The 11,866-nt window shown below is 51.1% G+C and overlaps 2 protein-coding genes across 2 annotated transcripts; both read right to left on the reverse strand.

Annotated features, from left to right (window-relative positions):
- Nucleotides 1-854: 854 nt before the first annotated feature.
- LOC123096306 (uncharacterized) lies at nt 855-3,846 on the reverse strand. Its single transcript, XM_044518002.1, has 2 exons — nt 3,657-3,846; nt 855-2,502 (listed from the first exon to the last, which is right to left on the reverse strand). The coding sequence occupies exon 2, from the start codon at nt 1,958-1,960 to the stop codon at nt 1,133-1,135; it is 828 nt and encodes a 275-aa protein (XP_044373937.1). The 5' UTR covers nt 1,961-2,502; nt 3,657-3,846; the 3' UTR covers nt 855-1,132.
- Nucleotides 3,847-6,729: 2,883 nt separating this feature from the next.
- LOC123096305 (uncharacterized) lies at nt 6,730-8,804 on the reverse strand. The gene is made up of 2 exons (XM_044518001.1): nt 8,013-8,804; nt 6,730-7,591 (listed from the first exon to the last, which is right to left on the reverse strand). Exons 1-2 carry the CDS (start codon nt 8,589-8,591, stop codon nt 7,136-7,138), a joined length of 1,035 nt encoding a protein of 344 aa, XP_044373936.1. The 5' UTR covers nt 8,592-8,804; the 3' UTR covers nt 6,730-7,135.
- Between the last annotated feature and the right edge of the window lie 3,062 nt (nt 8,805-11,866).

Raw genomic sequence — 11,866 nt, forward strand, 5'->3', positions numbered from 1 at the left:
GAAGCGTCGTCAGCTTGCTCGTATGTGCTAGTCGGGACATAATGGGCTGGTGGTGCGGGCCGTCTCCCTCCCAGATCCGGCCGTCGTAGGTGGTGGCGCCCGATTTAAAGCATGTTGGTTGTTGTTGACGTGGTGGCTCGTGGCCGTTGGGTTGGGTGAGCCTTCGTCTAGATCCGACTGGGTTCGTCGTTGTGTCCTTGGTTGGGGGTTGTCATGTGGCGGGGAAGGAGGGGTTTCCCGCCCTTTCCTCCGGTGTTTGGCAGTTGCAGGTGTGGCTCGGGGGTTCAGGATTAGGGTTGTGATGATGGGGCAGCGACCCTTGGTGACTGACTGTGCATTTGACTCTCCATCAAGCAGTGTTGTTTGCGTGCTTTGGTCATGTGAATGGCAAGGTGCATGGTTATTCCCCTTTGGGGACCATGGTGGTATGGGTTCCTTAGGAGAGGTGTGCGGGAGGTATCGAGCGAAAGCTTCACGCATGGTGCCAATAGTGACAATGCTTGCCGGTGTTGTGTCCCTTTTGGGGTGTCGCCTTGATTTCCCTACCCATCCTTTTGCAAGCAGTGAGAGTGATAACTCTCATCCTCTTAAGGCGGACGCGACGGCGGCGCATCATTTCCCTCTCGGGGTGGGTTGGGGGGTTTGTCATTGAATGTGTGTGCATCTCTTATATCATGTGCTTATTCTTGATGACATGCTGGAGGAGCCTGGTTGTGCACTTTTGTGCTTTTTAGCGTGTCTGATTTGTTGTGTCGTCTTTTTATCGATCAACTTGTATGAGGTTTTTTTTAACAATATGTATCATTTGGTCACATGACTTTATTTATAAAGCACGGCAAACGGCTCAAAAGAAGTGTGGTAGCCGAACAACTCTACTTTAAAACAGAAGTGAGGTAGCCGAACACCTCTACTCTAAAACAGCTAGCCAAATCAGAAAACAGTCACGATCTAAAACACACTATAGGTACAAACATTCATCAGTATTTTACATTTACAGGCTCGCACAAACAAGAGCACGAAGAAAAGAAAAAAAATGAAAAACCCCAAGCAAAGAGAAAGAAAGCACATGCTCCATCCAAACCACACGCAACGCAAGCAGCCACAACCTGAGCACGCAGCAAGCAAGTGATGATCACCCTAACACGCCGGAGAGATCCCCGCTGTCCTTGCCGCTCTTCCTCTTGGAGAAACTCTTGGAGAAGAGGATGTCGCCGATGAGGGGCACGATGGGCTTCACCTTCTGCGCCTTCCTCCTCCTGCCGCCGAGCAGGTCGTCGTCGATCTCGCCGAGGCTCAGCGCGTGGCTGAAGGACGGCAGGTACTCGCTGCTGTACGTGCTGGACTTCTCGGCCCACCGCTCGCTCCGCACCATGGCCGCCGCCATCACGTCGGTGTCTCCACCGATGCTGCGGCGTGCCGCCGCCGCAGCCTTGTCGGCCTCGATCTCGGCCAGCCTCGAGAGGCCTCGGTGGAGCTGCGCGTTGAGGGTGGCCACGGCCATCTCCATCTCGGTGCCCCTCTTCCTGAGCTGCAGCACCTCCCGTCTCGTATCGGCCACCTCCGCCTCCAGCTTCTTGATGGAGCTCACAACCGCGAGCCCGGCTTCCTCGTCTTGGCAACCAAGCTCGCCGTCGTCTTCATACGCCGAACGCGGCGACGTGAACGACGGCGAGGAGTGCGCGGAGTACATTGGCACGATAGCTGTCATTGCCTCTGGCCCTGGCTCCGCATCTACCTCTGCCATTGCATTTGGAGAAAGGGTGGCGGTACTGCTCCTACTGCTATCTTCGTGCTTGGCACTAGGGGTGGCATTGGCATGCGGATCGGCGAGGGCAACCGCATTGCCGTTGTACCTGGAGTTGCTCCCTCCAACGAGGATGCGCTCCCCGAACACCGCGACCGCCTCCTTCACGGACCGGAAAGGGCGGGCGGTGTCGACCTCGACGCGATCAGAGGCCATGGACGTGCTGCTTTCTCAAGGATCTGGGCTGCAAGAAACATCACAAGCTCCCGGAGGCTTATATGGAGGTGAGAGGCTGCTGGTTTCTTTGCTTCCACTTCAATAGCACACTGGCCACCAGCAGCTAGCCCCAAGCAACCAGTTTCCCAGTAGCAACAAGCAAGAACCATGACTTGCCACCTAAAAGAAGTTACAGAAAACTCCCAATGCTCGCGTAGAAAAATCTGCAGGAGTGGCGCTGAAGCAGGGACGCTATCTTTCTGGGCACTCTTGGCTGGCTGGCTGGCTATCTGTCTGGCTCCAAGGAGACGAGCACGGTAACAACTGCTGTCAGAGAAACATACTCAATAGAGCAGAAATTCTGGTGTCATGAGAGTGGTTGAGAGAAATGATAGTTCTTATTTTCAGTTGAGGCATGCAGTTTCCAAAGGGGATAGGAGCCTTGTAACAAACTGTCCAGAGGCATGATTCTGATTGAGATGGCAGCAAATGTTACATGCCACCAACGGAGGTACATCGCCTTTTGTTGATGTCGCAACCAGCTGAAGTAATAACGGAATGGATTAGCCCTCAAACATGTGATGTGCAGCTAAGCTAAAAAGGTGTGCAGCTAGACTTCATTTCCAATAGATGAGTGACGCTTATGTTTGCATCCCTGATCATACGAAGGTTACAAATGCTGAAGCTGTGTTTCTCATAAAAATAAATGGTAAGTGATTGCCAATAGTGGATACTATTAGAAAATGCTAATTTTAATTAGCACTACCTCTATATAAATTGACAGTAAACCTAGTAACTCGCTGCTGCCAAAACATTTAAAGACGGTTCTGAAAGTAAATGCTTCAAACTTATTGTGTGAGGAGAGAATCCATATTGCACAAATCCAGCAATCTGTCACACGATCTCATGAGTACTAGCCAATGAAACATCAAGATGTCATGAGTCCAGCAATTTGTCACACGATCTCTGGGGAACTAGGTCCAAAGTTGACAGTAATCTTCAGTGCCTTTACTAAACAGTTATTTAGTTTTAAGCTATCACTGCATAGCATAAATGTACATCAAGGTATTCAAATTTACCAATGTAAGCCAACACAAGGGTGGTGGAAACAGCTCATTTTCTTTCCTTTAGTTCAACGGTAAAGTAGCAAAGTTGGCAAAAGTTGCAATTGAGACATTCTACTGTAAATAAAATAAAACCTGTTGGGGAACACATGCGTTAATTTTTTTCATTTAGAGGAAAATGATAGTAATATGAGTGAAAGGATACACGTGTTGTCGAATAATCCTAATGGTGGACGCATCTTAATTGGCGGATTAAGGCCCCAAGGCATGTCAGCAACATTAATCTCATCAGCAATTGCTTAATTTCCTTGAAAGAATTTTTGACTCAAAATAGTTGCTTCAAAATACAGGAATGTTAAGAAAACATGTAGAAATGCTGAATAATTGTGCAAAATAAGGTTTACTTCCAAAACAAAAAAAAATTGAGCACATAATTATCATATTTTTGGTTTATCTTTCTTTTTAGCGTCGCCGTTGACTTGTGGTTTTCGTAGAATAGACCATTCCACCATTCTTACTGGTAAATGAGTAAATGCTAGTGGTACAATTCCACAAATCAGACCACTTGCCGATGAATAGAACACGGTTCAAACTTGCAAGCTGACAAGGTAACGATGACGATTGATACCAACCTGATGCTGTGAGGCTCCACATCACTTTGAGTCAAAGTTTGACCCCCTTCGTGTACGCCGCAGTTGGGGTCTTGCGCCACTAATCTGACCATTGCTGCTTTCTCTACCATTGCTTCTTCTACCCATCTTCTTGCACATACGACAGTGGTCAGTGGGTCGATCAAGCCCTTTGCAACACCACCATCACCACACCTGCAAACAGCTGACCCCATAGGTTACAGAAGAGAAGAGGTGACCATGGAGAAGAGCAGGTATGGCTCATGTTCTCACCATGGGTTATTGCTAGCGCTGCTGATTTGCTTGCTGTTTGATTTGTCCATGGCCCGCGTGCAACCACTGCGGCTAAACAAAGTGCAGGAAAGCACCATGAGAAACCTTTCAAGCATGGTCTCCACCATGGCTCCGTGGAGCCACTGGGACACAACCGACCCGAACCCGTGCCTGTGGAGTGGGATCACTTGCTCTGTGCCGTCTAACCGCCCTGGTTCATCTGCAGTTGTGCTGCACCTCTCCATGTCTCGCTTTGGCCTCTCCAACTCCACCGTAATTGCCTGCTTATGCTCCCTTGATACCTTGGAATCTCTGGACCTCTCAAAAAACAGGTTCACCGATCTGCCACAGCAGCTCTCCTCATGCCCCTTGGGTGCTAGATTGCGGACGCTCAATTTGAGCTACGCTCAGTTGCCTGGACCGCTCGGCGACTTCACTGGTTTCCGCAAACTGGAGGTTCTTGATTTCTCCTTCAGTTTGCTGAGTGGAAATGTAGACGAACAGTTGAGTTCTTTGCCCAGATTAAGAAGCTTGAACCTTAGTTACAATACACTTGGTGGTAGCCTCCCAACAATAATGGTCCACTCTCTGAAGGAACTGGTGTTGTCTGGCAACGGCTTCAGTGGTTTGATACCTAGTGAAATCACCATGAATACAGAGATGTTGGATTTGAGTTACAATAAGCTTAGTGGTGAGATACCTCCTGATCTGTTCTTGGCTGGTGGTTTGCATACCGTTGATCTCACCGGCAACAGGCTTGAAGGGCACATCCCACAAGGATTCTCTCGCAGCCTCTATCGCCTTCATCTCGGAGGAAACTTGCTCGATGGTAGTATCCCAGGCTCGATTGGTGATGCCTCAAGCTTGTCTTATCTTGAGCTGAACAATAACCACTTGGCGGGAGGCATACCCCGACAAGTTGGCAGATGCAGTAGGTTGGTTCTCTTGAATCTGGCAAGCAATCAGTTGAACGGTGCAGTGCCCGCTGAGATCGGCAAACTTGATAGCCTGGCTGTTCTGAAACTCCAAATAAACAATTTTGACGGACATATACCAAGCACACTTGTCAATCTGGTGAACTTGAATGTACTGAACCTTAGCCAAAACTCATTTACTGGAGAGATACCACATGAAATTTTCCAGCTACCACGGCTTTCAAACATAAATTTGCAGGGCAACAAGATCACTGGCGCCATTCCAACTTCAATCAGTTCACCGCAATCTCTTATTGAGCTTCATCTCGGGGATAATGAGCTCACTGGTGTCATCCCCACAATGCCGACCAGCTTGAGTGCACTTCTGAATCTAAGTCACAACCATCTCAGTGGGTCTATTCCTTCAAATATTGGCATTTTGAAGGACCTGGAGATCCTTGATCTTTCCTACAACGATTTGTCTGGCCCGATACCATCCTCGCTCGAAGGTTTGCAAAGCTTGACAGAGTTGGTGATTTCTTATAATCAGCTCTCTGGATCCCTTCCAGCATTTCGAGAATCTGTGGCAGTCGATTCCACGGGAAATCCAGATCTTCTTAACTATACCGCCAACGCTTCAGACGTGATGACAAGCACCGAAGATCACAGCTCGGCTATATGGGTTGCGGCAGTTTCATTTGTGGTTGGCTTCGTCGTCTCTTTCTATGGGGATGGGATCAGACACGGGTGGCTTACAGGTTGAATGGGCAACTAGCTGACTACTTCGTGCTGCACCTGCAAGCCAAACCCAACGCCAAGCCATGGATGCATGTAATTTTTTTTTGGTTAGGATTAAAGATACCAATGCTGTTGTAATAAGAAATAAAGACTAAAGTACAGTTATCTTTTTCTCCCCATAATTTGTTTTGAAAGGCATTTTCTCCGCAAAATAGTTGAACTGAAGCAGAGCATTCAGATTGTCCTATGGAACATGGTTAGGAAGAGTTCAATTAAGAACACTCAACGAACAACGAACAACGCATTGGACTTCAATCAAGAACAATCGATCGGTATTCGCGCAGTCATAGATACTGAACAATCAATAGACGGTAAAGTATCATGATTAGGCGAGACTGATCCAGGAGATACCTGAAAGTTGGTGCTCTATTTGCGAATCATCCCTCCCTTGCAACCTGACACTCGACGCAGAGGCCGATTGTTTTTCCCTCTTTTTGAGGAAAAAAAATCACCTGCAACCTGAAGCAATCAGAGGAATGGTGTCTACGACTGCTACGAGCAACGCAGATTTGCCGTTCGGGGCACCCACGGAAGGCTAAGAAAGAAGGCACCTACCTCATCCTGCTTGCCGCGCGTCGAGGGTACGGCCACGCGGCGTGAGGAGCAGGCGGCGGCATCGGCGACGAGAGCGGTGGAGGCGGCGGCGCGTAGAGGCAGGCAAGGGCGTGGCGGTGGAAAGAAAGGCCGAATGTGTACGTGCCACGCGGCTCCTGGACTCCTGGTTCCTCAGAGCACACGAGGGTTGAAATTTTGGTTCTGTTCGAGCTTTCCCATCTTGTGCGGCGTTGGGGTTTCGTACCGGAATTGGGGATGACGGAAACCCTAGACGCCGCCGGACGAGCCGCAGAAGTCACCAGGGCGGCGCTCATCCGCCCCAACCCATCCGCCCCGCGCATTCCTTCTACCCTCCTCCACACGCCGACTCGGCTAACTCCCTGCCAGTGCCCGTCTTGCCCGTGGGGATGCCAATCGGAATCGCCGCATCGTCGCTGCACTCTCCGGAGAAAAATCCGTAGGTGAGTCCCCGTCCCCAACGTCCTTGCTCTTGTTATGGCGCCTTGTCATCAGGCTGGTAGATTTGGGTACGTTTCAGGATAGAAACAAAATGGGTTCGTAGCATTGATCTTCTTCAGGTAGAAACTGGCTGTAACATAGCAAATTACCTGTTCCATAAAATTCCAGTCACACAATCTTATTTGACAAATGAAACAATCCGAGGGCCATGTATCCAAGGGAAATATGACACGATTGTTTGATCTAGAGAAATAAGACATCACAATGGTAGAGAAACATGATTAAAAATACATTTTTAAGCAGCCAACGCTTGTGCCTCTTTCACAAGATCAGAGAGGAGGGGCCTGGCGGTCTTCTTTGCTCCACAATCAGTACCAGCGAAGAGCATGCAGCTTTCAAGGTTTGACATGATTGTCGAAGCCTTAGATAGTGTCTCCATGAACTTCTGATCCTTGAAGTGCGCGCTGTACTGGCCGCGGCGCATCACTGTAACAGCAATCTGACCGCAAAGCTTACGATTCTCAGGCTATTAGCGGTGGCTTCACAGTTCTCTTCTACTACAGTTTTGAGCTTCGCCACAAATTGACCTTCTCCCGAGGAAACATTCCGAGCCACATCATCAAAGTCGTCTGCGCTAATTATCAGTTTGTCACATATCACCAAAGTAAGGGATAACAATGCTTCCTTCAATTCCATCGTAGCTGTATGCGTCTCCTTTTGCTCGGATAAATTGATTTGGCTATTATGTTCGAAATGTTGATTTTCTTCGTCGTCTTGCTGTGGATTTTCGTCAACATCTCCTGATGCTTTGGATTTTCTTTTACGACGTTGTTCTACAGATAGATGCCTTCGCATTAGTAACCTAGCCCACCAAGGAAACTGCCTTTGAGATGCTTCCGATGGGGGTTTCTTTTTACTGGTTAGAACTTCTGTTAGCACCTGCAACAATAATGTAACTTAAAATTCAAATCACTAAACATAGGATATTCGTAAAGGTTTAAAATCTACAATTATCTGACTAATATGTTTCAGTGTATGATTTTAGTCCTTAGCTTTACACTCGCTAATCCTCCCATGCCTGAAACTTCTGTAAATCTCAGCCATTAGTTAGCCTAAAGTTGAAGCCTTGAAAGTGCACAATTTTGGAACAACTTTACTGCAAGTTTTTATCTGTATGTTATGCATGGAGTGAGGTGATTTGAGGATGGTCTGATGTTTGCAAAGGCTAAGAGGTGAACGAGATGTAAGAAAAATCAGGAAAGCTTAGAATATAACACAATCTATTATGTTTCTAACTTGCCACTGACACTGTTGTGCTGCTTCAGATATTGGAATTGCATAAACAGATTTGGACGGTTACCTTTGGCAGCAAGGTGTCCCTCACGTGTTCCGTGTCCATTGCATGGTGAGTACACAAATTCTCCAAGATCTCAGCTGCTATTGTTCTGTAAATGATCTTGTTCTTAGCATCAAGCATTTCAGTGACTTGATCAGCAATGTTATTGTATTTGCTCATTATGCACACAGAGATAGTTGCTGTCTTGGATAATAATGCCAGTGTTTTCCCAGCCGTAACTTTAAGGTTTTCTTCTGTCCCTTCATTAAGGAAGACCTTCAACTGCTTATTAATCAGTTTTTCTTTTGTTTCCGTGGCGAGATTGATAGGCGGATCCAAAGCCAATTCTGTCAGTATCTCTATAGCCTGAATCTGCAGTGTTTGGCTAGCTGTGCTGCCTTGATCAAGAATCCTCTCAAGGTTGCTCACAGCCTGCTCGCTACAAGAGATTTCATGGGCCAGCCTTCTGCCAGTCCACTCAGTAGCACGGATGAGCCGGTGCACCACTCTGAACCCCCCATTTACCAAATCTTGCCATGCCGACATTGTGCTGATATCTTGGATAAGCGTTTCAGAGTAGATAGGTGACATGATCTTGGCCATTAAATCGGGGGTGCTGCATATGTCCCTGCAGTTGTGTTGGTCAGTGTCACCACGGCAGTGCAAGGCACCACCGCGTGACTGCCAGTTGGCTGTGCCAAGCGTGAGTGCGTGCGTGAGCCAGCTGTAAGTGTGTGTGTGGCCGGTGCGTGAGCCAGCTGGGTCGAGGGGTACTTAACCCCCGCGTGAGCGTTGTATTGGACAGGCTGTTATTTGAGTAAACTAATTATCTCTCCCAGTTTCTCTCTCGCTCACCCCCTTCCTCACGCCATCCTCATCCCCTTTCTCTCATCTGCCTACTCTGGTCTCCTCGATCCAGATCGGGGCGTGACATTTTGGTATCAGAGCCACCGAATCCTGCCGAAAAATTTTCTCCGCTGCCTCCACAAACCTCTTGGCCTTGATCTGTAACATCCACCGCCGCGGGTGCGATCTGCTCCGGCAAATCGCCCAAAATCCCCGACGGGGTTGGATCGGCTCGGAGCGGAGCAACGGCGCCGTCCAAACCATCGGTTCAGACGCGACAGCTGTTGTCTGCCATGGACGACAACACCAGCACGCTCAAGGCGCTCATGGAGACCGTTCTCTCACGCCTCGACGAGCAGAAGGCCGACAACGAAAAGCGACTCGAGGTGCAGGCCGCCTTCAACGCGCAGGTCGCGCAAGATCTGCGGGCGCTGTCCAAGCAGGTGGATCTCACCCAGGCCGACGTCGACGAGACTCGCAAGGCGCTCGAGAGGTCGCCGTCGCCGCGCGGATCGGGACCGGGCGCCGTCCTCAACCCGTCACCACCTCCACCCCCGCCGCCTCCTCTGCGCCCTCCACCCGTGCACCAACAACAACAGGGACCGCCACCGTCCCCACGCCTCGCAGATCAGCGGCCGCCTCTGCTTCAGGCGCCGCTCCAGCAGCAGAACGAGCCACAACTCCACCAACACCACGACAACTACATCAAGCCGCCCAAGCACGATTTTCCGCGCTTCGATGGCACGGCGCCGTACCTCTGGCTGGATCGCTGCCGCGCCTACTTCGACCTCTACCGCGTGCCGCCGTCAAGCTGGGTGACCACGGCGACGCTGTACATCGAGGGCCAGGCCGCGCACTGGCTACGGGCATTTCGTCAAACACATGCTGGCCTGGGCTGGGAGGCGTTCTGCGCAGCGATCATCGAGGAATTCGGCGCCGACGAGTTCGAGCTAGAGATGCAGAAGCTTCTCCAACTCCGGTAGAGCGGCACCGTCAGCGAATACCGCCAGGAGTTCGACAGCCACATGTACCACCTCCTGGCGCTCGACCCATCGCTCTCCACCAAGTTTTTCATCATGCAGTTCTTGCTGGGCCTCAAGGACGAACTGCGCGCGGCCGTGCGTCTCCAAGCCCCCACCAGCATCACGCGCGCGTCGATCCTTGCCCACATCCAAGAGGAGGAGCTGAACACGCCACGAGCGCGGCCGCGACCACAACCCCAAGGCCGCCCACCTCCAGCGCCACCAGCGCGCCCGGGCGCCGCGCCACGCCAACAGCCCGACGACTATGCGCGCGAGCGTCAACTCAAGGAATTTCGCCGCGCCAACGGGCTCTGCTTCAAGTTAGGCGATCGATACAGCCGCGAGCACCGCTGCAATCCGCAGGCGCAGCTGCTCACGATTCAGGTCGGCGCATATGGCGAGGTGCTCACTGATGACGCCGTGCACGCTCTCGACTTGCTCGACACTCCAGAGCCTGTCGTCCCTCCTCCGGAGTGCTGCACCATCTCTGCGCACGCGCTGGACGGCTCAGAGGCGCCCAGCACCATTCGTCTCCGCGCACTGGTGGGCAACCAGGTGATGCTGCTACTGCTAGACTCCGGAAGCACGCACAGCTTCGTCAACAAATCCTTCGTCGAGCGTGTCGGCGCAGAGACACAAGAAATCGCTACCCTGGACGTGCGTGTGGCGAACGGCGATCACCTCACCTGCTCTCGCCAAGTCCCTGAGCTCAAGTGGTGGATGCAGGGCCACACCTTCTCGACGCAGATGTACGAGCTCGACACCGGCGCCTACGACGGCATCCTTGGCATGGATTGGTTGGAGAAAAACAGTCCGATGACATGTCACTGGCAAGAGAAGTTCATCTCATTCCTCCACGACGGCGAGTTGGTCACCCTGCAAGGTGTTCGACCCAAGACGACACCAACGCTCGCGGCCGTTCAGCCGGCCGAGCTCTGCAAACTAATCGCTGGCAATGATATCTGGGCTATGGCCATGGTGGAAATGCAACCTCCCAGACCAAAGTCGCGCATACCATCGCAGACGCCGATCAGCGATTTATTGGAGGAGTTTGCTGATGTCTTCGCCACACCAACCGGTCTGCCTCCTCATAGGCAGTACGATCACGCAGTCACTTTGGAAGAAGGAGCTCAACCTACAAACACACGACCGTACCGTTACTCGCCACTCCAGAAAGACGAAATCGAGCGTCAAGTGAAAGAAATGCTCGATGCCGGCGTGATCACACACTCGGTCAGCCCATATGCTGCTCCGGTGCTGCTGGTGAAGAAAAAGGACGGGACATGGCGGTTCTGTGTCGATTACAGACGCTTCAACGACATCATAGTGAAGAACAAGTTTCCGTTGCCGATCGTGGACGAGCTCCTCGATGAACTAGCCGGCGCTGCTTTCTTCTCCAAGCTCGATCTGCGGGCAGGCTATCACCAAATCCGCATGCGTGAAGAGGACAAACACAAGACTGCATTCAAAACCCACCATGGGCATTTTCAGTTCCGCGTGATGCCGTTCGGCCTGACAAATGCGCCTGCAACCTTTCAATGCTTGATGAACGCGATCTTCGCCAAGTATACATGTAAGTTTGTCATCATTTTTCTTGACGACATTCTGGTTTTCAGTGAGACCTGGGAAGAGCACTTGGAGCATCTTCGCCTCGTCCTGAGCCTGCTCCGCGAGCACCAGTTATACGCCAAGATGTCGAAGTGTTCATTCGCGCAAAATCACATCGATTACCTCGGCCACGTCATCTCCAAGCAGGGCGTGGCGACTGACTCTGAGAAGACAGAAGCCATGGCTCAGTGGCCTACTCCGACCAATGCCACCGAGCTGCGCGCGTTCCTGGGGCTCACCGGCTACTACCGTAAGTTTGTGCCGCACTATGGGATCATCGCCAAGCCCCTCACACTGCAGCTCACCAAGAAAGGATTCGAGTGGCCCGAATCCGCGCAGCACGCCTTCGACACGCTCAAGCAGGCGATGGTGACCACGCCGGTGCTCGCCCTCCCAGACTTC

The sequence above is a fragment of the Triticum aestivum genome, chromosome 4D (genome assembly GCF_018294505.1).
Source record: "Triticum aestivum cultivar Chinese Spring chromosome 4D, IWGSC CS RefSeq v2.1, whole genome shotgun sequence".
Classification (NCBI taxonomy): Eukaryota; Viridiplantae; Streptophyta; class Magnoliopsida; order Poales; family Poaceae; genus Triticum; species Triticum aestivum.

Coding starts and splice junctions, on each gene's coding strand:
- LOC123096306 (XM_044518002.1), bottom strand. CDS start 1,960: ATGGCCTCTGATCGCGTCGAGGTCGACACCGCCCGCCCTTTCCGGTCC.
- LOC123096305 (XM_044518001.1), bottom strand. CDS start 8,591: ATGGCCAAGATCATGTCACCTATCTACTCTGAAACGCTTATCCAAGAT. Junction 7,592..8,012: donor GGGACACCTTGCTGCCAAAG/GTAACCGTCCAA, acceptor TTATTGTTGCAG/GTGCTAACAGAAGTTCTAAC.